The sequence below is a fragment of the Rhinatrema bivittatum genome, chromosome 10 (genome assembly GCF_901001135.1).
Source record: "Rhinatrema bivittatum chromosome 10, aRhiBiv1.1, whole genome shotgun sequence".
In the NCBI taxonomy this organism is placed as follows: domain Eukaryota; kingdom Metazoa; phylum Chordata; class Amphibia; order Gymnophiona; family Rhinatrematidae; genus Rhinatrema; species Rhinatrema bivittatum.
In genome coordinates, this window is record NC_042624.1 from 124,411,943 (window position 1) to 124,438,549 (window position 26,607).

The 26,607-nt window shown below is 49.7% G+C and overlaps 1 protein-coding gene across 1 annotated transcript in view; it reads right to left on the reverse strand.

Annotated features, from left to right (window-relative positions):
* Positions 1 to 26,607, reverse strand: part of IPO13 (importin 13) — a gene marked incomplete in the record, with an annotated part of 134,215 nt that overhangs the window by 45,869 nt on the left and 61,739 nt on the right. Inside the window, 5 exon segments of the mRNA XM_029618753.1 lie at positions 5,775 to 5,827; positions 9,413 to 9,509; positions 18,546 to 18,683; positions 23,379 to 23,459; positions 23,540 to 23,683. Coding sequence (XP_029474613.1) covers positions 5,775 to 5,827; positions 9,413 to 9,509; positions 18,546 to 18,683; positions 23,379 to 23,459; positions 23,540 to 23,683 — 513 coding nt within the window.

Sequence of the window (26,607 nt, forward strand, 5' to 3'; positions counted from 1 at the left end):
TTCAATGGACATGGCTCTTACTTGATGAGCTTACGGTCATAGCCAGTTGGACAATGTGCCTTAGCAATCGCTATTCCCAGTCTGTTGGGATCATAAGAGATGAAAAGTTGAGAAACCTGATAATGTGGTTGCATTGTATTTTACAGTCCAGTGAATGGACTGCCTTCTCCCCCTTATGTGCATGAGACTTTGGAAAAAAACGTGGGCAAAACAATTGTTAAATTCAGATGAGAGGCTGACATTACTTTTGGCAGAAACGTAGGGTGAAAGCGGAGCACCACTTTGTTGCAGAAAACTATAGGTATGGAGAGTAATGAACGAGAGTGTGAAACAGCACTTCGATACGGAAAAACTGTAGGTAAGGAGAGTAATGAACAAATGCTTTAAAGTTCACAGACTCTTTTACTGGACATGATGGCAACTAGGAACATCACTTTTGGAGGTAAGAAACTTTAAGGAAACTGACTAATGGTTCACTGGACAGCTTTATCAATTGGGACAAAATGACTGAGATCCCATAGCAACAATGGCTTAGTAAATAAATGTCTCGTATATCATGTCTGTCATGAACTTTTGACACCAGAGGATGAATGGAGATTGGCTTACCATCAACTTGAACATAGTAAGCAGCAATGGCATGGAGAGACTCCTTAACCAATAACATACTGAGGCATGATGAGGAAAGGGAGAATACATACTGAAGTCCTTTTAAGCACAGGCAAATAGATTTATGGAGCATGCCTGAGACCAAGATGAAAACCTTTTTACTTAAAACTGTAGTTCTAGTGGATGGCTTCCTAGTCAAAATCACAACATGCACAACTTCCTTGGACAGTGACAGCTATGAAATGAACAAGCATTCAACATCCATGCTGTCAAGTATAGAGAGAGGAAGTTTGGATGACACTGACTCCCCCCCCTCTTGAGTTAATACAGCCAGATCTGATCCCAGGGAATTGAAAGGCAGACTGGCAGCTTGACCAGGTACGATATCACACCTTTCTGGGCCATGCTGCAGCAATGAGGATAAGGCAAAACAAATCTGAGTGACTTTTGCACTGTTCTAGCTACCAACAGATCTTTTTTCTTCTGCATCCTATTTGAGCAGAAAAGCATCCTGAAAAGATCTGCTTTGAAGAATAGAGTATTATTTTTCGACTTTCCTGATACTCTCCAATGTAAACAAGTCAACGGATGGATGACTGCAGAGGTCAAACAATCTGTTTGCTACCCTTTGCATCTAGAGACTACTCCTGGGGATGAAAAATTCTGCTGAGGCAATCTGCTAGCATGTTGGAGATGCAGGACGGTAGGTTGCTTGTAAGAAGGCTCTGTGGCTGTAAGCCCACTCCCAAATTCTTAAAGATTCTTGGCAGAAAGTCCACGGCCTTGTGCCCTCTCGTTTTTTCATGTAAAACATCACTACTTGGTTGTCTTCCATAATTCTCTTTTCCCAAAGGAAAAGAACTGTCTTGCCGACGACAATCCTTAGGTTCAGAAGGAGCCGGTGTGTGAACCCCACCCTGCAGTGGACATATCCACTGCTAGCATTACCAGGAATTCTCAGGCCAGGACTTGATCCTGCTGTAGTATGTTCTGGATCAAGGCTCGAAGGCAGAATGCCTGCTCCAATGGGAAGAATGCTTTTTCTTCTAGAGAATCTATCCATATCCTGATTAACTTCATTCTTTGGGTAGGAACAAGGCTCGAATTGGCGAAGTTGATTATGAACCCTAGCGACTGAAGGAGCTGGATCGTATTCTGCAGAGAGCTCAACATCCCTGTTTGAGAAGGCTCTGTTACTAACCAGTCATCCAGGTAAGAAAAGACAAATTCCCTGGTGACAAAGGGTGCACTGCCACCACGGCTAGGCATTTTGTGACGGTTTTTGGGGTTGCTGAGAGTCCAAAGTGGAAAACTTTGTATTGGCAGCGAGAATAATCCACCATGAATTTGGAGGTATTTCCAGTGAGAGTGATGGATGGGTACATGGGCAAGCACATCCCTATAGATAGAAGGATTTATAACTCATATGCTCCATGGTGTTCATAGCAGGGAACAGAATAAAACATTCATAAAATCTAGACATACAACATTTAAAACAATACAACCAATGAATATTATAAACACATGAGACCAGTCTGAAAAGGCCTAGGCCTCTAAATCAAAGGCATATCTTTCAGATCGAGGGGGCCCATCCAGTCTCCCGCTTGAATGAAGGATATTGTGATATGGAGGGAATTCATTTTGAACTTCTGTAACAGGCTCTTGTTCATTCCTCAAAAATCCAGGGTGGGACTCAATCTCCCTGACTTCTTAGGGATAATGAAGTAGTGGAAGTAGAACCCTTCCAAGTACTTTGGGAGGGACAGGAACAATCACCAGCTGATTGGGAGGAACCTCCACTTCAAGACAGAGCTGGATCGAGTGAGACTGATAAAAGGACTGAAGGCCAAACACTGGTGTGACAAAGGAGGACATGAGAAGTGGAAATGGTAATCAGAGTCTACAAATGTGATGATCAAATGTTTCTTGGTGATCTTCCACCACTCTTCTAGGGACAGGTGAATCCTCTTCCCTACTGAAGGGGTCAAATTCTGTCAAAAACTAGGCCCAGGTTTAGGATGGATTTGTTGTGGCATCTTTGGCTGACATCTCTTGCACTGATATCTGTGTACCGGAAGCTGCTGTTGGAGGTAGCACAGATTGTGCGTGATACCGCTGAAATTAGTGGAAGTGGCATCTCTGGAAGGAAGGACATTTAAAACCAAAATGAGGACAACTAGAGGAAGATGGATACTCAGTTCCTGTCGATAGGGACTGCATGGCAGCTTATTGCCTCTTAATCTGGGTGACTATTTACTTGACATTGTCCTCGAAGAGGTTGTCCTCCAAACAAGGGACATAGGCCAATTTGCCATGAACATCTTCATGCAAGCTGCTGGCTTCAACCAGGCCATCCGTTATGCTGCGCTATCAAATGATTCAAAAACTGGAGTTATTTGCACTCTTCTGCATGCAGAAGGGCTCACTAATAGCCTTTCTGCTCTCCATCCAGGGAGTCTACTAGAAGTTTCATCTTGTGTGACAACTGTGTAAAATATTGTACCATGTAGAATTCGTGGGTGGCAATGCAGGTGTTGAGCATCGAACTCTTGAAGATCTTCCCAAAACTGTCCAACAATCTAGGGTCCTAACCCAAAAGGAGTGGAGAAGATTTAATCTTTTTAGCCCGTTTCAGTGCCAACTCTACCACTAGTGTGGGTGCTGGGATCACTCCAAACCCTGGGGCCCATTGTACTCTGTATTTCAAGTTCAATTTTCTGGCTATTGGGGGAAAGGAGGCTGGACGCTCCCATTTTCTTGTTTGTAAATCTCACAAGATAGAAAGAACAGGGATCAATGCAGGCTCAGATGAAGTTTACAAAATCCAAACAAACTTGAATACCTTAGTGTGGGGATCTTTAACCTTACAGATGTTGACTTATCGCCTTGCTCAGCTTGTCCAAGAATTTGGAGTATAAGAGGTCTTCTGGTGGCAAACAATGCTGTAGCAGATCAGTTAGAGGTTCTGAGAGAATCCCTGTAGACCCTTCCTTAGAACTGAGTGCCAAAGGGACACTAACCCACAACCCCAATGGTGATGAATGTTATTGGGGCATGGTTTTTGATAGTCTCGGAAGGGCATGCTTCAGACGTAAGTGTCCCACGCTCCCTCCTCAAATTGTCTAGGGTGCTCCTGAAGCATGGAGATGAGAGGGACTTCTGGACAGGGGAGGCTGAGGATTGCCCTCCCTTTCACTTGCTTCCTGCAAGGCAAAGAAAGTCTTCACTAATTCAGTTACCTAGTCTATGGGCTGTTGGGTTCTCTGACCCGGAGTGGGGAAAGAAACATCCTCCTGCGAAACTACTGGTGAACTCCAGAAGAGGGCTCCCTCCTGGGTTAACTGCTCTGGCTGTCACACAGACACCAGAGGCACAATGGAGCTTATCGAATCTTGAGTCTCCAGGCAAAGTTCTTGGTTGAGGAGGTGGGATGGAGATAAGGATATCAACATGGATGATGGTAACTGTGATGAATCACTTTCAAGGCCTCTCAAGGATTGTTCCTGCATAGAGTACACCAAGACTGGGACTGGTGCGCTGATGGTTCTGAGGCTAGGTGCGTCGATGAAACAAATGGCTGTGTTGGCTGAATCAAGGCCTGATATGCTGACAGATTCAGGAGCCAAGGCCAAATATGTCAATGGCGCCAAGGGCCAGTGTGGTAGTGGTGCTAGGTATATTGACAGGGCCGATCCTGATTTAAGCTTTGGTGGTGCAGACTGCCTTGCTGGTTCCAATGTATGGTTATTTTTCTTTGGGTGCACCACGGAGGGTGTGTGTCAAGAGGCTCACTGACTCCTGTTCACGATCCTTTTATGTCTTGTTTGACCCCAGCACTGCAATGAATCTGAAAACTAGCACTGCAAATGAGGGAGCTTCACTTGAGGAGCTCCTGCTCAACTCAGCACAGAGGGGAGCCCAAAGAGGACCCACTCCAAGAGAAGGAATGCCTAACTTTTCATCGACCCGCAAAGTTCTTCCATCTTCCAGGCCCTGTTCCTCTGAGACCTTGGTGACATCCAGCCAGTCATAGCAGCTGGCTAAGTCATGATCTGGCCTCACGTATTTGTAACAAATATCAAGCTTAAGGGGGCCAAACACATTCAGTCCTTGAAGCCATTGGATGTGACCTTGCTGGAGCTAGACATTTTTAAATCTTTTTTATTAGGTAGCAAGGGAAAGTGCTTTTGAAGGGCTGCCAAGTGAATTTGAAAGAAACTACAGAGAGAGGATACACATCTGTGCGGAAATTCAGACAAAAAAACCCACTAAGGGAGGAGGTAGCTCATGAGGGAACGTGCACTTGGGAATTCTCTGTGAATGCTCAATTCAGCAAAATTTCTATGAGCTAGGAGATATGTTGTTGGATGATGTCACCCCACTTGTCAATGGAGAACCTGAGGAATCCATTCCAAGAAGTGACAGAATGTATATCCCTGTACTCGTCCCTTGAGCCTTCTAGTTCTAGAGGTGACAGGCTCTCCCCATCCCTGTGCCCATCTCAAGCCCTCCAGGTGACAAGCTCTATATTCCTGTGCCCATCCTCTAAGCCATCCAATCCTATAGGTGATAGGCTTTGTATCCCTGCACCCCTCCCCTGAGCCTTCCAGTATAGAGGTGACAGGCTCTGGATCCCTGCACCCATCCCCTGATCCCTCCGGTTCTAGAGGTGACAGGCTCTGTATCCCTGCCCCCCCTCCCCTGAGTCTTCCAGTTCTAGAGGTGACAGGCTCTCTACCCCTTTACCCATCTCCTGAGCTCTGTATCCCTGCACCCAGCCCCGAGCAGTTGTGTGCCAGAGGTGACCGGCTCTTCACCTCTGTGTCCATCTTCTGATCTACCAATATCCAATACAATAAACTGAAAATTTCTTTGCAAAGTAAGGCAAGCTTATACTGAAGCTGTAAACGCAGAGGACTATATTCATAGAGTTTATGTGCAGGTCATTCAATGCAAAACAGAAGGGGCTTTTCATTTAGTTGTCCTGTGCCATTAGGAGATTGATTTGTTTCCAGAACAGATGGAGAAACTCTATCCAACTAAAAGGAAAACAAAACTTGTCAACAGAAAGCTTAAAATAGGTTTAAATTGAATCAAAAGAGGAAGAAATTGAGAGAAAAAAGTAGAGAAAGAACAGAAAGTGAATGAAATAAGAAACTAAAACACACCTGTGCGAGGAGTTGCATAAATGAATCAACAATATCAGGATGATCCCTGGGCCCTAAAATATAATAAAGATGTAACTTAAGAAAAATCATACAAACAGCAACTCAATCTCATATAATTATGTGATACAGAAATAATTTCCAAGTGGAAAAGAGGAGAGGGACATGAACAGCTGAAAGCAAGTCAAAGAAAGAAAACATGCTAAAAACTCATGAAACTTGAAGAACCCAAAAGAGAGAGAAAAGGAGAAAAGAAAGGCCTGAGGTGCGGCGAGCTTTACAGTTCTCCCTCTAGTTCCCAGGCACGCCCCGTGCGCAGCTCACGCATGTTATGTGCTATGAAATGCTTCAGGGGATAGGGGGCTCATTCTATCTGCACACACTGACAAATGGCTCCTCCCATATGCTGGATATCATGTTCTATACATGGGGCTTATTCTATATACTGTGCAGCATGTTCTGTACATACTGACAATCGGCTCCTCCGATATATTGTACAGCGAGCTCAACCTCTATACTATATGCATGTACACAATCTGTGCCACCTCCTGCATACCGTACATCCCATTCTGAACATATCTACCTCATTCTATATACTGTACTGTGTGTTCTGTTTACTCCAATGTGGTTCATCCTATATACTGTTGATCAAATTTTGTACATATGTGGCTCATCCTATAGACTCTATAGCGTGCTCTGTGCACATTGATATGAGGCTCATCCTATTTACTGTATATATTCTGTACATCTGTGGTTCATCCTACATACTGTACAGCATGTTCTGTACACACCAATGCATGGCTCCTCATATACTGTATGTTCTGTACATGCAGATATGTGGCTCACACTATATACTGTATAACATTCTGTGCATGACTATGTGTGGTTCTTCCTATACACACTACGTGTTCTGTCGCCATTGTGTGGCTCATCTTATATAATGTACAGTGTGTTTGGATATGTGGCTCACACTATATACTGTATAACATTCTGTGCATGACTATGTGTGGTTCTTCCTATACACTCTACGTGTTCTGTCGCCATTGTGTGGCTCATCCTATATAATGTAGTGTGTTCAGATACGTGGCTCAATCTATATACTGTACACATTCTGTACATGGCATAGATTCTTATATACTGTATGTATTCTGTACACACCAATACATGGCTCATGCTATATATGTATCATGTTCTGTACATGCTTAAATGTAGCTCTTCCTATATGATTTAGATATTCGGTGCCACTTAACTGAATAAGTTCTGACTTATCCAGCTAAGTGCAGTGTTTAAATATCTGGCCGCATTTACTGGCCACCACTTAGCTGGACAACTTCTTATCCGGCTAAATAGTTAGCTGGATGGGTGGGTGGGAGAAGCTACTTAGCTGAACAAGTAGTGATACTGAGACTTATCCAGCTAAGTTAGCTGGATAAGTTAGATCTGCTATTGAGATCCTCAGCTGTGCCACTGAATATCCTGGATAAGTTAGCCAGATAGGTTTATTCGGCTTTAAATATGGAGCTCTGTGTGTTTTGTCCACACAGGATAATGCCTTCTGCACACCCTTATGAGCAGCTTAGGACAGTTTGATTGATGAGAACCAATTTTGTGGCCTACATACGAGCTGGTTTTACCATTATGGGTTCTGCACACAGACAGAAGATTCTAAGCCCGGAGACCCTGATCCTCAGGAATCCCAGAGAGGACATAAAATGGACTGAAAGTCCAGGCGGCTCTGTATTTTCCTTACCTTGGACAGAAAGTGCATGGATGTAAGTCTCACATGCGTCAGTCTCCCGGTGTCCTCCTCATCACTCCCCCATCCCCCACCCCCACAGACAAGGCGGCCTTGAAGCTTTACTGAACTGCCTCTCAGGTTTGGAGTATTTGAGCCAATTCCAGGTGCTCATTCCACTAACTTACCATAAACACGCTCTCCAAGCTTCTCCTGGGCAGTATTACAGAAATGTACACTTTAAACAAGTCTTTAGAAAGGAGGAAATCTCATTTTTGATCTCTCTGCTAGAAAAGACACAGAACTGCAGTCTCAAACCAAAAGAAAGAAAAGCAGAACAATGCAATGCCCCACCTGGCGCCAGGACGGAAGATCCCAGCGCTGACACAAATACCTAAAATATGTATCTTTATATTACATATACATTGTGTTTGTGTATACAAGACAGCCCAACACCACACAAGCAGGTAGGTTCCTGAAGGGATAAAAACCCTTTAATGTAACACTCGGTATTGCTTTATTGCTCTTATCAATGTCCACATACCAAGTCAAATAAAAAGTTAAAATGTAATCCCATTTTTCACTTTGGTTGTCTCTCTGGAAACGTCAGATGACAATACGATGTCACCATCCCTTTCATAGCTAGAAGACTTGCAGTAACTTCACTTTGAAAGAGTTACATGATAATCTCTGACAAATCATAATGCTCGCCTCTTCTCCACAGCTTTATTAGTACATTACAAGGCTGAGTGCAGTCATACTAAGTGCAAACTACAAAGCAGCAACTCTTCTGTGTCCTCTACTCACCTCCAGCCTCTACGCCAGGCAATGGCTCTCGTCCCAGCCAGTCAGGTTTTCAGGCTACCCACAATGAATATTGCAAGAGACAGATCTGCACTCAATGCATACAAATCTATCTCATGCATATTCACTGTGGATATCCTGTAACCTGACTGCCTGGATGTGACCTGAAGACCAGGCCGAGAACACCTGTCTAAGAATATAAATTGTTCTCCTCTACAAGTAGCAACAGCTCGGAAAGAGTCTAATTGTGTATTTGGAGCAAGGAAAAGAGATCTTTTTTTTAATGACTGCTTTTCCCATCCCCCTCAGACAGAAACACACTACCCACACTTCCCAAGGAAACCCCTCGCCATCTGCCATAGCCCATGAACCCTTCCCTTCTCTGCTTGGTCCTAATGCTCACAATTTTTGTAATTTTCAAGCAAGTGACTTTCTGTCTTTTGAGTTCAGTCTCCGATCTTTTGCTGGACAGAGCAAGGAGAGTTGATACACACAATTTTCCTCTGATGAATCTGGCCAAGCTGTTGTTCTGAGTGATCACAGCTCAGTTTCCCTGGGGCTGAACAGGACATCACACAAACTGCCTGCATTGCAGTTTTTACCCCACTACGTGGGTAGCATTACTTTATTACCGCCTGCACAAATTTGTGACTGATTTTTGTGTGGCTGCCTATTTACAGCTCTTGGTTATTCAATATTACTTGCACGCATGCCTCCTCTGACTTTATCTCAACCCAGGAACACCTTGGAAGATTTGCAGGTGAAAGGGTGGGCAATAATCAAAGCCCATTTCTGAGCTTTTCCCCGTGTAAATGGCTTTGATTATTGCCCTCACAGTGTAGGTTTTATCCTGAGGACTACATGGACGACCACATGCATAGAGCAGCTTAACAGGTGGGTGTCTGTGATGTAACTTGTTCATTTTATTTATTCAAAGAAGAAATGCACCTGCAGAGTTGGAGGGCAGCCAGCCTGCACTCTCATCATCTGTTTCCACTTTGATGATAAAAGATTTGTTTCCCTCAAGAGACGAGCTTGCTGATGCGTGAGCTCAGAGCTGTGCACACTGCACCCACTATCAGAGTCTGCCTCAGGCACTTACCTTGCTGGAAGAGGGAGAGAGTAACCGAAGTCACCAGCAGGAAAAGCGCCTTTATGGGTGGGAAATGGACAGGCTCATGAGCGAAGATGTGCACCAGCTGAGAGAGGGAGAAGAAACATGCCCCCATTACTGCACATACATTCATGCACCAATAGATTAGTCAGAGCAGGAATAAATGGGTAAAGCTCACACACAGGCAACCCAGTAAGGCCTTCTGAAAGGGAAAGCTCAATAACCCTAAGCTGGAACGTGAGCAGTGAAAAGTTCCAGGGGATCTCTATTGTTCACAGAGGAAACAGGAACTTTGTTTAAATGTCTTACCTGAAAGATGACATTCTCTGTACCACAGCACTCCTAACACCGTGCTGGGGGGCTCAGGAGGTGCTGGGGGGCTCAGGAGGGAGGAGGAGGTGCTGGGGGGCTCAGGAGGTGCTGGGGGGCCCGGGCTCAGAGGGAGGAGGAGGTGCTGGGGGGGCCCGGGCTCAGGAGGGAGGAGGTGCTGGGGGGGCCCGGGCTCAGAGGGAGGAGGAGGTGCTGGGGGGCCCGGGCTCAGGAGGGAGGAGGAGGTGCTGGGGGGACCGGGCTCAGAGGGAGGAGGAGGTGCTGGGGGGCCCGGGCTCAGGAGGGAGGAGGAGTGCTGGGGGGCCCGGGCTCAGGAGGGAGGAGGAGGTGCTGGGGGGCCCAGGCTCAGAGGGAGGAGGAGGTGCTGGGGGGCCCGGGCTCAGGAGGGAGGAGGAGGTGCTGGGGGGCACTGGGTCAGGCTCAGAGGGAGGGAGGAGGTGCTGGGGGCCCCGGGCTCAGGAGGGGAGGAGGAGGTGCTGGGGGCCCCGGGCTCAGGAGGGAGGAGGTGCTGGGGGGCTCAGGAGGGAGGAGGAGGTGCTGGGGGGGCTCAGGAGGGAGGAGGAGGTGCTGGGGGGGCTCAGGAGGTGCTGGGGGGCTCAGGAGGTGCTGGGGGGCCCGGGCTCAGAGGGAGGAGGAGGTGCTGGGGGGCCCGGGCTCAGGAGGGAGGAGGAGGTGCTGGGGGCCCCGGGCTCAGGAGGGAGGAGGAGGTGCTGGGGGCCCCGGGCTCAGGAGGGAGGAGGAGGTGCTGGGGGCCCCGGGCTCAGGAGGGAGGAGGAGGTGCTGGGGGCCCCGGGCTCAGGAGGGAGGAGGAGGTGCTGGGGGGCCCCGGGCTCAGGAGGGAGGGGGAGGTGCTGGGGGGGCCCGGGCTCAGGAGGGAGGGGGAGGTGCTGGGGGGCCCGGGCTCAGGAGGGAGGAGGAGGTGCTGGGGGGCCCGGGCTCAGGAGGGAGGAGGAGGAGGTGCTGGGGGGGGCACTGGGTCAGAGGGAGGAGGAGGTGCTGGGGGGCCCGGGCTCAGGAGGTGCTGGGGGGCCCGGGCTCAGGAGGTGCTGGGGGGCCCGGGCTCAGGAGGTGCTGGGGGGCCCGGGCTCAGAGGGAGGAGGAGGTGCTGGGGGGCTCAGGAGGGAGGAGGAGGTGCTGGGGGGCCCGGGCTCAGGAGGGAGGAGGAGGTGCTGGGGGGCTCAGGAGGGAGGAGGAGGTGCTGGGGGGCCCGGGCTCAGAGGGAGGAGGAGGTGCTGGGGGGCCCGGGCTCAGAGGGAGGAGGTGCTGGGGGGCCCAGGCTCAGGAGGGAGGAGGAGGTGCTGGGGGGCCCGGGCTCAGGAGGGAGGAGGAGGTGCTGGGGGGCCCAGGCTCAGGAGGGAGGAGGAGGTGCTGGGGGGCCCAGGCTCAGGAGGGAGGAGGAGGTGCTGGGGGGCCCCAGGCTCAGGAGGGAGGAGGAGGTGCTTGGGGGGCTCAGGAGGGAGGAGGAGGTGCTGGGGGCCCAGGCTCAGGAGGGAGGAGGAGGTGCTGGGGGCCCCGGCTCAGGAGGGAGGAGGAGGTGCTGGGGGGCCCCGGGCTCAGGAGGGAGGAGGAGGTGCTGGGGGCCCCGGGCTCAGGAGGGAGGAGGAGGTGCTGGGGGCCCGGGCTCAGGAGGGAGGAGGAGGTGCTGGGGGCCCGGGCTCAGGAGGGAGGAGGAGGTGCTGGGGGCCCCGGGCTCAGGAGGGAGGAGGAGGTGCTGGGGGCCCCGGGCTCAGAGGGAGGAGGAGGTGCTGGGGGCCCCGGGCTCAGAGGGAGGAGGAGGTGCTGGGGGCCCCGGGCTCAGGAGGGAGGAGGAGGTGCTGGGGGCCCCGGGCTCAGGAGGGAGGAGGAGGTGCTGGGGGCCCCGGGCTCAGAGGGAGGAGGAGGTGCTGGGGGCCCCGGGCTCAGAGGGAGGAGGAGGTGCTGGGGGCCCCGGGCTCAGGAGGGAGGAGGAGGTGCTGGGGGGCCCGGGCTCAGGAGGGAGGAGGAGGTGCTGGGGGGCCCGGGCTCAGGAGGGAGGAGGAGGTGCTGGGGGGCCCGGGCTCAGGAGGGAGGAGGAGGTGCTGGGGGGCCCGGGCTCAGGAGGGAGGAGGAGGTGCTGGGGGGCCCAGGCTCAGGAGGGAGGAGGAGGTGCTGGGGGCCCCGGGCTCAGAGGGAGGAGGTGCTGGGGGGCCCGGGCTCAGAGGGAGGAGGAGGTGCTGGGGGCCCCGGGCTCAGAGGGAGGAGGAGGTGCTGGGGGGCACTGGGTCAGAGGGAGGAGGAGGTGCTGGGGGGCTCAGGAGGGAGGAGGAGGTGCTGGGGGCCCCGGGCTCAGGAGGGAGGAGGAGGTGCTGGGGGGCCCCGGGCTCAGAGGGAGGAGGAGGTGCTGGGGGGCACTGGGTCAGAGGGAGGAGGAGGTGCTGGGGGGCACTGGGTCAGAGGGAGGAGGAGGTGCTGGGGGCCCCGGGCTCAGGAGGGGAGGAGGTGCTGGGGGCCCCGGGCTCAGGAGGGGAGGAGGTGCTGGGGCCCCGGGCTCAGGAGGGGAGGAGGTGCTGGGGGCCCGGGCTCAGGAGGGAGGAGGAGGTGCTGGGGGGCCCAGGCTCAGGAGGGAGGAGGAGGTGCTGGGGGGCCCGGGCTCAGAGGGAGGAGGAGGTGCTGGGGGGCCCGGGCTCAGAGGGAGGACGAGGTGCTGGGGGGCCCAGGCTCAGGAGGGAGGAGGAGGTGCTGGGGGGCCCGGGCTCAGGAGGGGAGGAGGTGCTGGGGGCCCCGGGCTCAGGAGGGGAGGAGGTGCTGGGGGCCCCGGGCTCAGGAGGGGAGGAGGTGCTGGGGGCCCGGGCTCAGGAGGGAGGAGGAGGTGCTGGGGGGCCCAGGCTCAGGAGGGAGGAGGAGGTGCTGGGGGGGCCCGGGCTCAGAGGGAGGAGGAGGTGCTGGGGGGCCCGGGCTCAGAGGGAGGACGAGGTGCTGGGGGGCCCAGGCTCAGGAGGGAGGAGGAGGTGCTGGGGGGCTCAGGAGGGAGGAGGAGGTGCTGGGGGCCCCGGGCTCAGGAGGGAGGAGGAGGTGCTGGGGGCCCCGGGCTCAGAGGGAGGAGGAGGTGCTGGGGGCCCCGGGCTCAGAGGGAGGAGGAGGTGCTGGGGGGCCCGGGCTCAGGAGGGAGGAGGAGGTGCTGGGGGGCCCGGGCTCAGAGGGAGGAGGAGGTGCTGGGGGGCCCGGGCTCAGGAGGGAGGAGGAGGTGCTGGGGGGCCCGGGCTCAGGAGGGAGGAGGAGGTGCTGGGGGGCCCAGGCTCAGGAGGGAGGAGGAGGTGCTGGGGGGCCCAGGCTCAGGAGGGAGGAGGAGGTGCTGGGGGGGCCCCGGGCTCAGGAGGGAGGAGGTGCTGGGGGCCCCGGGCTCAGGAGGGAGGAGGAGGTGCTGGGGGGCCCAGGCTCAGGAGGGAGGAGGAGGTGCTGGGGGGCCCGGGCTCAGGAGGGAGGAGGAGGTGCTGGGGGGCCCGGGCTCAGGAGGGAGGAGGAGGTGCTGGGGGGCACTGGGTCAGTGTAGGCTCAGAGGGAGGAGGAGGTGCTGGGGGGCCCAGGCTCAGAGGGAGGAGGAGGTGCTGGGGGGCCCGGGCTCAGGAGGGAGGAGGAGGTGCTGGGGGGCCCGGGCTCAGAGGGAGGAGGAGGTGCTGGGGGGCCCGGGCTCAGAGGGAGGAGGAGGTGCTGGGGGGCCCGGGCTCAGAGGGAGGAGGAGGTGCCGGGGGGGCACTGGGTCAGTGTAGGCTCAGAGGGAGGAGGAGGTGCCGGGGGGCACTGGGTCAGTGTAGGCTCAGGAGGGAGGAGGTGCTGGGGGGCACTGGGTCAGTGTAGGCTCAGGAGGGAGGAGGTGCCGGGGGGCACTGGGTCAGTGTAGGCTCAGAGGGAGGAGGAGGTGCCGGGGGGCACTGGGTCAGTGTAGGCTCAGAGGGAGGAGGAGGTGCCGGGGGGCACTGGGTCAGTGTAGGCTCAGATGACTGCTGGGGCACTTTGGCTTTGCTTGTGAGCTTTCCATATGTTATTTGGGGGGATGAAATAGCAGTGGTACCCGCCCGTTATTCTCAACACGGCCCAGGGAATGCCTTTTTAATCCCGCTGAACCTACACCCGCTGGGCAAGGGAGGGCACTTCTCAGCCACGCTGTTTTACCCAGGAAAATGTTCACTTATTCCTAAATAGTTTTGAAATTTCTCCCCCACGCCAAAGTATAACATTCCTGTTAAGATTTGTGCATCTACAGTGGTGCACATTAAATCTTACATATCGCCAGAGCAACTAAGCCCTCGGAAAAATTAGGGATGCTACTGCGTATTTTGTAGTGCGAGTCCGAGTCTTCTGCAGGCAGTGCTACACACATTCAAGCTCCCTTCTGCTCTGGACTTTCCGGGGACACCAGAGCTGGCTTCAGGGGTGAGCCAGCTAGGCAACTGCCTCGGGGCACCAAGCTGTAAGAGATGCCAAATTATCATCCTGCCTGGGGTGCATCCAGTCAGGCAGGACACAAGACAAACTGTGCCACATCCGTGACCTTCCAAATACCATTTGTTTGTAGGTGGACATCTCCAGAAAACATCACTTTGTGTCATCAGGCCCAGTGTATGCCCCTCTTGGAAAATCTGTACTTTCCATCCAAAGACAAATCCTCAGAATTCCCACTCATCTGCAAGGCTCTTTAAGTAATCTGGGTGCAGCCATGTTTGGCAGCGTCTCATACATGATACACACTGGATCCTTTTACAAATAGGGGGTGAGATGTCGCCTCTCACAACATAATCAATAGAAGCCAACTGGATAGCAACATGTGCCGAGATTCTCCCAAACACAGCTGCTGCAAGAGCTGTGAGAGAGCAGCAAGACAGTAAAAGTGGGATTTCCAAACTCACCTCAAACAAGACCAAAATATTTGGGGGTAATTTTCAAACAGTCCGTGTAGGCTAAAGTCAGAGGCTATATTTAGGTACAAAGTTTAGCACAATTTTCAAAGTGAATTTATGTGCATAAACCCACGTGCAGAACTGGGGCGGACACGCATGCTGATAGTTCCATCTGCTCCAGAGCAGGTGTAACCTTGTACATATATATTTCTGTGTATTCTTACAAAAATCAGAAGTATATGCAAATTCTTTCCCTGCCCCAGCTCCGCACCCCAAACTGCCTCTGTAGTGTGTGTACTTCTGCGTACACAACACTTTCTGAGCAACTTTTAAAAGACCATTTGTATGTATAAAAGCAGGGTTTATGTACTTAATAGGGATGTGCATTCATTTAAAACTAAGAGGCATTCCGAAACAAATGGCACCCTATTTGTTTCTTTCATGGGTTCCCAAAATGAATGGAAGGGGGTGCCATGAATTAAACGAACCCTATTCATCCCATTTGTTTCACTCTCCATTCATTTCTATGAGCCATTGAAGTCTATGGGCAATAGAAATCAATAAGAACATAAGAAATTGCCATGCTGGGTCAGACCAAGGGTCCATCAAGCCCAGCATCCTGTTTCCAACAGAAGCCAAACCAGGCCACAAGAACCTGGCAATTACCCAAACACCAAGAAGATCCCATGCTACTGATGCAATTAATAGCAGTGGCTATTCCCTAAGTAAACTTGATTAATAGCAGTTAATGGACTTCTCCTAGAACTTATCCAAATCTTTTTTGAACACAGCTACACTAACTGCACTAACCACATCCTCTGGCAACAAATTCCAAAACTTTATTTTGCGTTGAGTGAAAAAGAATTTTCTCCGATTAGTTTTAAATGTGCTACTTGCTAACTTCATGGAATGCCCCCTAGTCCTTCTATTATTTGAAAGTATAACCGATTTGAAAGTATAAATAACCGATTCACATCTACTCGTTCAAGACCTCTCCATGATCCTAAATACCTCTATCATATCCCCCTTATTCCACCATAAGGGAATTGCTACCCCATGCGTACCTACCATACCCTTAATACCACCATAGGGATTTGCTACCACATGCCTACCTGCCATACTCCAGAAAATCAATAAAGGGAAAAGCCTGAGTTCAACTACAGAATATTGGAAAAGCCAACAAAACCATGTCAGAAAGAAGAAATAAGCACAAGAGAAAGGATGCTGAGGAGAAACCATTTTGATGTTCATAATGTGGTAAAAGCTTCAGTAGGGAGAAAGAACTAACCAATTAAATAACTTCTGTTTGGCAACAACAATCCCCAGCTTGTTGGTGTTAAAAGAAACAAAGAGCTGGGTGGATAGGAAGCGATATGTGGATAGGAGGCGATGTCCTTTCGTGGATTACAAATTGGTTAAAAGACAGGAAACAGAGAGTAGGATTAAATGGTCAATTTTCTCAGTGGAAGGGAGTGGGCAGTGGAGGGCCTCAGGGATCTGTATTGGGACCCTTACTTTTCAATATATTTATAAATGATCTGGAAAGAAATACGATGAGTGAGATAATCAAATTTGCAGATGATACAAAATTATTCAGAGCAGTTAAATCACAAGTGGATTGTGATAAACTGCAGGAGGACTTTGCAAGTCTGGAAGATTGGGCATCAAAATGGCAGATGAAATTTAATGTGGAAAAGTGCAAGGCGATGCATTTAGGGAAAAATAACTCTTGCTGTAGTTATATGATCTTAGGTTTTATATTAGGAGCTACCACCCAGGAAAAAAAGATTTAGGCACCATAGTGGATAATACATTGAAATTGTCGGCTCAGTGTGCTGCGGCAGTCAAAAAAACAAACAATGTTAGAAATTATTAGGAAGGGAGTGGTGAATTAAACGGAAAATGTCATAATGCCTCTATCGCTCCATGGTGAGACCGCACTTTGAGTACTCTGTACAGTTCTGGTCACTGCATCTCCAAAAAAAATATAGTTGCACTGGAGAAGGTACAGAGACGAGCGACCAAAATGATAAAGGGGCATGGAACAGCTCCCCTATGAGGAAAGGCTAAAGAGGTTAGGGCTGTTCAGCTTGGAGAAGAGACGGCTGAGGGGGGATATGATAGAGGTCTTTAAAATCATGAGAGGTCTAGAATGGGTAGATGTGAATCGGTTATTTACTCTTTCGGATAATAGAAAGACTAGGGGGAACTCCATGAAGTTAGCATGGGGCACATTTAAAACTAATCGGAGAAAATTATTTTTCACTCAACGTACAATTAAGCTCGAATTTATTGCCAGAGGATGTGGTTAGTGCAGTTAGTGTAGCTGGGTTTAAAAAAGGATTGGATAAGTTTTTGGAGGAGAAGTCCATTACCTGCTATTGATCAAGTTGACTTAGGGAATGGCCTCTGCTATTACTAGCAATGGTTACATGGAATAGACTTAGTTTTTGGGTACTTGCCAGGTTCTTATGGCCTGGTTTGGCCACTGTTGGAAACAGGATGCTGGGCTTGATGGACCCTTGGTCTGACCCAGCATGGCAATTTCTTATGTTTTTTATGGGCCTCAGTCTGCTCCAGGTAGACGGCCCAAGGCTCTCTTGCAGTCCAAACTGTGCAATGCTTGTTCACCTTGGCAGACATGTGGCCTGGGAAAAAATGTTGGAAGGTTAATTGACGTAAGCTGAGATTCAGACACCTCCTTAGACAGGAATTTACAATCACCTTGTAATGATGAAATTTGTACAAGATGGCCAAGTTCTTACAGCATGGAGCTCTCTGACCCCGTGTGCTGAAGTAGCTGCCGTTATGCTTTTAAAACGTTTAGTTTTTAATACTGGCAGCTCAAGGCGAGTTATGTTCAAGTACAGTAGATATTTTCCTGGTCACCACAGGGCTTACAATCTAAGGGAGTCGTTTATTAAGTTGTGTTAGGTGTTTACTGCATGGATAAATGCCTAACAGCTCATTGCGAGATCATTTCATGTTAACAAAACAACACAGCTTGCCTGAAAACGTGCAAGCGACATTAACTGATGGAGGTGTAGTTAAGTTTTCTGGGGAGCACTGGGACACTAACCCAGGACCTGAGTGTCTTCCTCCCCTCCCGGAAGTGTGGCTGAGAAGACGGCTCAGCTCTACAATCCCTACCACGCCCTCAATGCTCTTTTGAATTCAGATACTGTCCTTGTATGACCCCAGAGCCTCACCTTCAGAGCTTTGATAACGGAGATATTAAAATGAAGTTAGTGCTGCTCGCCCATGGAGAAAAAGTTGCTTACCTGTAACAGATGTTCTCCATAGAAAGCAGGACTCACAAGCGAAGCCTGAGGAGACTCGCTCGGCAGCCGCACAAGCACATCAGATGCAAACTCAAACACTTCTAGGGCTTTCTGAGCTCTGAGAGAGCACGTCCTGCTTTGGCACTGTCGAATGACGTCACTCACCTGTGTGGCTGAAATGTCATGCTGTCCTCATAAGCAACTTCGCTTACTCTATAATTAAAGCAAGTACTTACACGAGTCTCTGTCAGGGGAAAACCGTCTTTAACCCCAAACAACTCAACAGCTGGGGCAGAAGGAAATCAATGCTCATGAAAACTGGAGACAGACTCTTCATGCAGTATTCTCAAGTGCTGGTTTGCAGAAAGTCCTTCCAACCCAGCGGTTGAGTTATTTGGAGACAGAGATGTCTGCCCCAATAATTTTCTATTCTGCAGAACTGCAGTGAAGCTGTTCTAGGCAAGTCACATACAGTATCTAGACCAACATGAAATACTTGACCAACAAATAATGCACTACAATGGGATTCGATTCTGCTGTTTAAATTTTGTGATGGCATTTCCTATAGGTTGTAATAAAACGCACAACTCAAAAATGCATTTTTGATAAAGAATATTGAGTTTTAGTACACAAAAGGCAGAGCATCCCAGTAAATACCTGACGTGTGAGGTCAAGTGCCGAGGCCTGTGGGATGGTGCTGTACATCTGGCCGAGCATTTCACACAGCTGAGGCACCATTGGAGCAAAGTCATCCAGCAGCGTCTTTACCGACTTTTCAAAGATGGCACATACGGACTGCACACAAAGGGAGAAGCCACACTGATTAAGATTTAACATGTTACGTCTCTTTCTTAATTTAAGTTCTATTTATTTATAAAGTCAAAAAGTTATACACACACACAAATAAAACAGAGCCCTGTCCAAAATCTGCCAGAGTTCTACAATTGTATAGCTCACCACCGATCACTCCTACATCCGGTGCGACAGGGTAAGGCCCGGCACAGACCTGGCATCATTTGTCATCTTACCACCACTCCTCACATCCAGGCCCAGCACAGACCTGGCATCATTTGTCATCTTACCACCACTCCTCACATCCAGGCCCAGCACAGACCTGGCATCATTTGTCATCTTACCACCACTCCTCACATCCAGGCCCAGCACAGACCTGGCATCATTTGTCATCTTACCACCACTCCTCACATCCAGGCCCAGCACAGACCTGGCATCATTTGTCATCTTACCACCACTCCTCACATCCAGGCCCAGCACAGACCTGGCATCATTTGTCATCTTACCACCACTCCTCACATCCAGGCCCAGCACAGACCTGGCATCATTTGTCATCTTACCACCACTCCTCACATCCAGGCCCAGCACAGACCTGGCATCATTTGTCATCTTACCACCACTCCTCACATCCAGGCCCAGCACAGACCTGGCATCATTTGTCATCTTACCACCACTCCTCACATCCAGGCCCAGCACAGACCTGGCATCATTTGTCATCTTACCACCACTCCTCACATCCAGGCCCAGCACAGACCTGGCATCATTTGTCATCTTACCACCACTCCTCACATCCAGGCCCAGCACAGACCTGGCATCATTTGTCATCTTACCACCACTCCTCACATCCAGGCCCAGCACAGACCTGGCATCATTTGTCATCTTACCACCACTCCTCACATCCATACTTTTTTCCTTCTTCCATCAGCTGGAGATACCAACCCAAATCCCAAAACTTCAAAGCAACATATTCTATATAAATTATCTACACGTCATCCCGCCAATCTCGTAAGATACCTCCTACATTCATGATCTCTTTATTGACTGTTCCCTTAAGCTTCTTGCTCAGACACCTACGTTTTCGTTGAAGACAACCTCAGTTGCTGTTCTGTCTCATACAGACTATCTATGTGGGCCACCGTGATGATGCTGGCCTGTTACAATCCTCCTCCTGCAAGTCTCCACTACACAGGCAGGATGGGCCCAAAACTGAAAGCTGCCCGTTTAAATAACTTAGCCGGATACGACTTAATCCGGCTAAGTTACAAGGGATATTCAGCAGCATGGATGAGTTATATCCGGCTAAATTAAACCTGCTAAGTAGCACTGCCCACCCACTTTCAAGCCAGCTAAGAGACAGCGGATACTGAGCGGCCCGCCTACTTATCCAGCTTCCGAGCACTGAACATGCTTTCAGTAGCTTGTCCGACGCCTCTGCCTGCAACCCTTGTTTCAACACTACTGATCAGAGCCTATTACTGGACACTCTGGGACGTCACTCTCTCTCCTGGGCACCTCTTCCATCGCTACCTACTGATCAGAGCCTATTACTGGACACTCTGGGACGTCACTCTCTCTCCTGGGCACCTCTTCCATCGCTACCTACTGATCAGAGCCTATTACTGGACACTCTGGGACGTCACTCTCTCTCCTGGGCACCTCTTCCATCGCTACCTACTGATCAGAGCCTATTACTGGACACTCTGGGACGTCACTCTCTCTCCTGGGCACCTCTTCCATCGCTATCTACTGATCAGAGCCTATTACTGGACACTCTGGGACGTCACTCTCTCTCCTGGGCACCTCTTCCATCGCTACCTACTGATCAGAGCCTATTACTGGACACTCTGGGACGTCACTCTCTCTCCTGGGCACCTCTTCCATCGCTACCTACTGATCAGAGCCTATTACTGGACACTCTGGGACGTCACTCTCTCTCCTGGGCACCTCTTCCATCGCTACCTACTGATCAGAGTCTATTACTGGACACTCTGGGACGTCACTCTCTCTCTAGGGCACCTCTTCCATCGCTACCTACTGATCAGAGTCTATTACTGGACACTCTGGGACGTCACTCTCTCTCCTGGGCACCTCTTCCATCGCTACCTACTGAATCAGAGTCTATTACTGGACACTCTGGGACGTCACTCTCTCTCCTGGGCACCTCTTCCATCGCTACCTACTGATAAGAGTCTATTACTGGACACTCTGGGACGTCACTCTCTCTCCTGGGCACCTCTTCCATCGCTACCTACTGATCAGAGTCTATTACTGGACACTCTGGGATGTCACTCTCTCTCTAGGGTACCTCTTCCATCGCTACCTACTGATCAGAGTCTATTACTGGACACTCTGGGACGTCACTCTCTCTCCTGGGCACCTCTTCCATCGCTACCTACTGATCAGAGTCTATTACTGGACACTCTGGGACGTCACTCTCTCTCCTGGGCACCTCTTCCATCGCTACCTACTGATCAGAGCCTATTACTGGACACTCTGGGACGTCACTCTCTCTCCTGGGCACCTCTTCCATCGCTACCTACTGATCAAAGCCTATTACTGGACACTCTGGGATGTCACTCTCTCTCTAGGGTACCTCTTCCATCGCTATCTACTGATCAGAGTCTATTACTGGACACTCTGGGACGTCACTCTCTCTCCTGGGCACCCCTTCCATCGCTATCTACTGATCAGAGCCTATTACTGGACACTCTGGGACGTCACTCTCTCTCCTGGGCACCTCTTCCATCGCTACCTACTGATCAGAGCCTATTACTGGACACTCTGGGACGTCACTCTCTCTCCTGGGCACCTCTTCCATCGCTACCTACTGATCAGAGTCTATTACTGGACACTCTGGGACGTCACTCTCTTCTCCTGGGCACCTCTTCCATCGCTACCTACTGATCAGAGTCCTATTACTGGACACTCTGGGACTGTCACTCTCTCTCTAGGGTACCTCTTCCATCGCTACCTACTGATCAGAGTCTATTACTGGACACTCTGGGACGTCACTCTCTCTCCTGGGCACCTCTTCCATCGCTACCCCGTCGTCAGTCGCCGTGCCCCAAGACTCTGCTCCTGGGGGCTCCAATCTCCTCCCACAGCTTTCAAAACCATCTTTATACGGAAGAGTCGCACATCTCTCCCTGCTGGGAACTAAACTTCTGAAATCTGGTATCAGATCTCACAATTCTTATCTGACACAGCCATAGTTAGGAATTCACCCGCTGAATCAAGAAGCACTAAAAAGGGTAAACTTAAAAGGGTCAAGACTAACTGATCTCTCCTTCCAAAGCCACTTCTCCCTTAGCCAAAAGCGTAAGGCTGACAGGATGTGCCTTAGCCTGAAATGAAATAGGAAATAAGTCAATGTCAATGACAATTCCTATTTTGTTTCAGGAAGTTTTCAATACAGAATGAAAGAAAAATCAATTAAATTTTGTTGGATTTCCTTTCATTTTGTTTTGGGGGGAAAACCCCCCCTCTGATACTGACCCGAGGCTTCCCAGGGCAATTCAAGGCTACCCCGGGCCTGCCAGTGGCTCGAGGCCTCCGAAACTGCCCCGCAAGAGGAGCTGGGGAGCGGGAGCCCCCACGTACCCCATCTGTGGGGGTCCTGAAGGGTGGGAGGGTTTCCTACTCACCTCCTACCCCTGGGCTGCTGAAATTGGCGCCATCACAACTTAGGGCTTGCCAGCATCCCTCCTGCCCCCCAGGCCCCCCCCACCCAATGGATTTTGGTGTGGGTAAGAGGGGCCCTTTTTTGGTTTTTCTTTTCATATTTATTTTCTATCTGAAAAGGAACAAGCACTAAACAAAACAATACTGTGGGGGCGGGAAGCCTCTGAATGGGCGTGAGCAGCGTGCATGCGTTACACAGCGGCCTTCGGCAGGACGCACCTTGTAATGAGGAGCGAAGCACTGGGCATCTTCTCCACTGACAGAGAAGGAAGGATTCCTTTAGCAACGTAAATGCATGAAGAACCTAAGAACACAGGAGCGGTTCTGGGACTCCGACCGGCTGGATAAATGTGCCACGTCCTTGGTCTGATAGGATTCTCCACCTGGCTGCGCAGGAGAGAGAGGGGAGACCCAAGGCATGCAGGTCTCTCTCGTGCACGCTCGTTGTGGCCTCCAGAAGAGGGCAGGGGAAGTCTGGCATGGAACAGGGACTGAAAGAAATGAATTCATTGCTGGCAGCTGCAGCCAGGAAGCCCAACCCAGGATCATGGCTGCAATGACCAGACAAGGGAAGTTAGGAGCAAAACTCCCCAGGCAGCTGTGAAGGAAGGAAGGAGCAGGAGAAGGAAGAAGCATGGAGGAGTCCGGCTGGGGCCAGTAAGGAAGCAGCAGTGAAATGGCTGTAAAACAAAGACGGATGAGTCAAGGCTTCTTAGCAAAGGAGGAAGCAGAATAAGTTTAAAGAAAGGGAAACGCAGCAGAAAAAAAGAAAGGAGCTGAAAATTCACAGGGCAGAAGGGAGGAAAGTAATGGCAGAAGGATGAAAAAGATTTGTAACAGAGAAATGGGGAGAATGAAAAAGAAAAAGCCATAGGAGACGTGGCAGTGAACAGGAGGGAAAACGGCCATCAGCTGCCAAGGAGAGAGCTCCTCATAAAAGCCAAAAAGCAGGGCTTTCACTTTCAAGCAACTGCCGCCGATATGGGAAAAGAACGAGAATGGGGCTCGTGTTCTCACCTCCACCACTTGTGCGTCATTCAGCCACTTGCCCAGCACCTTCTGGATGAGCTGGAAGACCTGCTGCAAGACCATCACCACCTGCAAGAGAAGAGGAAGGCATGAAGGAGCCACCGAGCTCCGATGCGCCACTCGCGCCGGCCGTTTTCATCAGTACTCACTGGGTTTGGTCCCTGGATGATGGGATGCTTCTTCAGCTCACTGCTCTCATGGTCGTCATCGTGGTGACTGATGTCCAGCGTGGTGAAGAGGTTGGAAAGCAGTCCCAAGATGTGAATGATGGCCAGCTTGTTGGAGGGATTGGGCTGCCAGGAGAAAAGAAACTTCATTCCTCTTGTACTTTTTTTTCCTTTGTGCACAATAGGAAAATTGGTTCTTACCTGCTAATATTCCTTCCTGGAGTAGCACAGATCAGTCCAGACTCCTGGGGTTTGCCTCCCTGCCAGCAGATGGCGACAGAGAAAGTTTCACAGACACAGTACATAACCCAGTGTGCCACCTGCAGTCATAAGAACATAAGAACATAAGAACATAAGAAATTGCCATGCTGGGTCAGACCAAGGGTCCATCAAGCCCAGCATCCTGTTTCCAACAGAGGCCAAACCAGGCCACAAGAACCTGGCAATTACCCAAACACCTAGAAGATCCCATGCTACTGATGCAATTAATAGCAGTGACTATTCCCTAAGTAAACTTGATTAATAGCAGTTAATGGACTTCTCTTCCAAGAACTTATCCAAACCTTTTTTGAACCCAGCTACACTAACTGCACTAACCACATCCTCTGGCAACAAATTCCAGAGATTTATTGTGCGTTGAGTGAAAAAGAATTTTCTCCGATTAGTCTTAAATGTGCTACTTGCTAACTTCATGGAATGCCCCCTAGTCCTTCTATTATTCGAAAGTGTAAATAACCGAGTCACATCTACTCGTTCAAGACCTCTCATGATCTTAAAGACCTCTATGATATCCCCCCTCAGCCGTCTCTTCTCCAAGCTGAACAGCCCTAACCTCTTCAGCCTTTCCTCATAGGGGAGCTGTTCCATCCCCTTTATCATTTTGGTTGCCCTTCTCTGTACCTTCTCCATTGCAACTATATCTTTTTTGAGATACGGCGACCAGAATTGTACACAGTATTCAAGGTGTGGTCTCACCATGGAGCGATATAGAGGCATTATGACATTTTCCGTTTTATTAACCATTCCCTTCCTAATAATTCCTAACATTTTATTTGCTTTTTTGACTGCTGCAGCACACTGAGCTGACGATTTCAATGTATTATCTACTATGACGCCTAGATCTCTTTCTTGGGTGGTAGCTCCTAATATGGAACCTAACATCGTGTAACTACAGCTAGGGTTATTTTTCCCCCATATGCAACACCTTGCACTTGTCCACATTAAATTTCATCTGCCATTGGATGCCCAATCTTCCAGTCTTGCAAGGTCCTCCTGTAATGTATCACAGTCTGCTTGTGATTTAACTACTCTGAATAATTTTGTATCATCTGCAAATTTGATAACGTCACTCAGTATTGACCTGTACCCGAGCCAAGATGATAGCAACAACCTTAAATTTCTAAGCAAACTTCTAAACAAACTCGCTCCCCTTCAACAAGCTGGAAAAAGACAATGGAAAACTCGTTTCCCAAATTTAACATAAGCGATCAGCATTGAAAAACCTCCAACAACTTGCACAACAGTACAAGCAGCAGACTCTACCCCCCAGTAAATGGGCAGGTCTCTGGACTGATCTGCGGTACTACAGGTAAGAATCAATTTTCCTTTCCCTGTCCATCAGTCCAGACTCCTGGGATGTACCTAAGCTCCCCTTAACTCAGGTAGGACCTGAAGAGTTCTGCAAGTAGACCTAAAGCACATGGAAGCCGGATCCACCATATCCAAGCAATAATGCCTAGCAAAAGTGTGCAGACTTCCCAGTAGCTGCCCAGTAAATTTCATGCGGAGCCGCCTGCTGTGACTTAGCCCAGGAAATCGCCTGAGAACGCATCAAGTGTGCCTCTAAAGGCCACGGTCATCCTTTAGAAATGTAAGTCAACTCGATCGCTTTCTTCAGCCACCACATAATTGTAGCCTTAGATGACTTATTTCCCTTCTTTGGACCACTCCACAGTCCAAAGTGGTGATACGATCTCCAAAGAGGTGGTATGATCTATGGAAATCATAAAATGTCCTTTAGATACCTCAATAATGAATGCCTTTAATCTTTCCCTCGTGTAAGGCTATACTAACTGCACTAACCACATCTTCTGGCAACAAATTCCAGAGTTTAATTGCGCGTTGAGTGAAAAAGAACTTTCTCCGATTTAGTTTTAAATGTGCCCCATGCTAACTTCATGGAGTGCCCCCTAGTCTTTCTATTATTCGAAAGTGTAAATAACCGATTCACATCTACCCGTTCTAGACCTCTCATGATCTTAAAGACCTCTATCATATCCCCCCTCAGCCGTCTCTTCTCCAAGCTGAAAAGTCCTAACCTCTTTAGTCTTTCCTCATAGGGGAGCTGTTCCATTCCCCTTATTTTGGTAGCCCTTCTCTGTACCTTCTCCATCGCAATTATATCTTTTTTGAGATGCGATGACCAGAATTGTACACAGTATTCAAGGTGCGGTCTCACCATGGAGCGATACAGAGGCATTATGACATTTTCCGTTTTATTCACCATTCCCTTTCTAATAATTCCCAACATTGTTTGCTTTTTTGACTGCCGCAGCACACTGAATCGACGATTTCAATGTGTTATCCACTATGATGCCTAGATCTCTTTCTAGGGTTGTAGCACCTAATATGGAACCTAACATTGTGTAACTATAGCATGGGTTATTTTTCCCTATATGCATCACCTTGCACTTATCCACATTAAATTTCATCTGCCATTTGGATGCCCAATTTTCCAGTCTCACAAGGTCTTCCTGCAATTTATCACAATCTGCTTGTGATTTAACTACTCTGAACAATTTTGTATCATCTGCAAATTTGATTATCTCACTCGTCGTATCTCTTTCCAGATCATTTATAAATATATTGAAAAGTAAGGGTCCCAATACAGATCCCTGAGGCACTCCACTGCCCACTCCCTTCCACTGAGAAAATTGCCCATTTAATCCTTCTCTGTTTCCTGTCTTTTAGCCAGTTTGCAATCCACGAAAGGACATCGCCACCTATCCCATGACTTTTTACTTTTCCTAGAAGCCTCTCATGAGGAACTT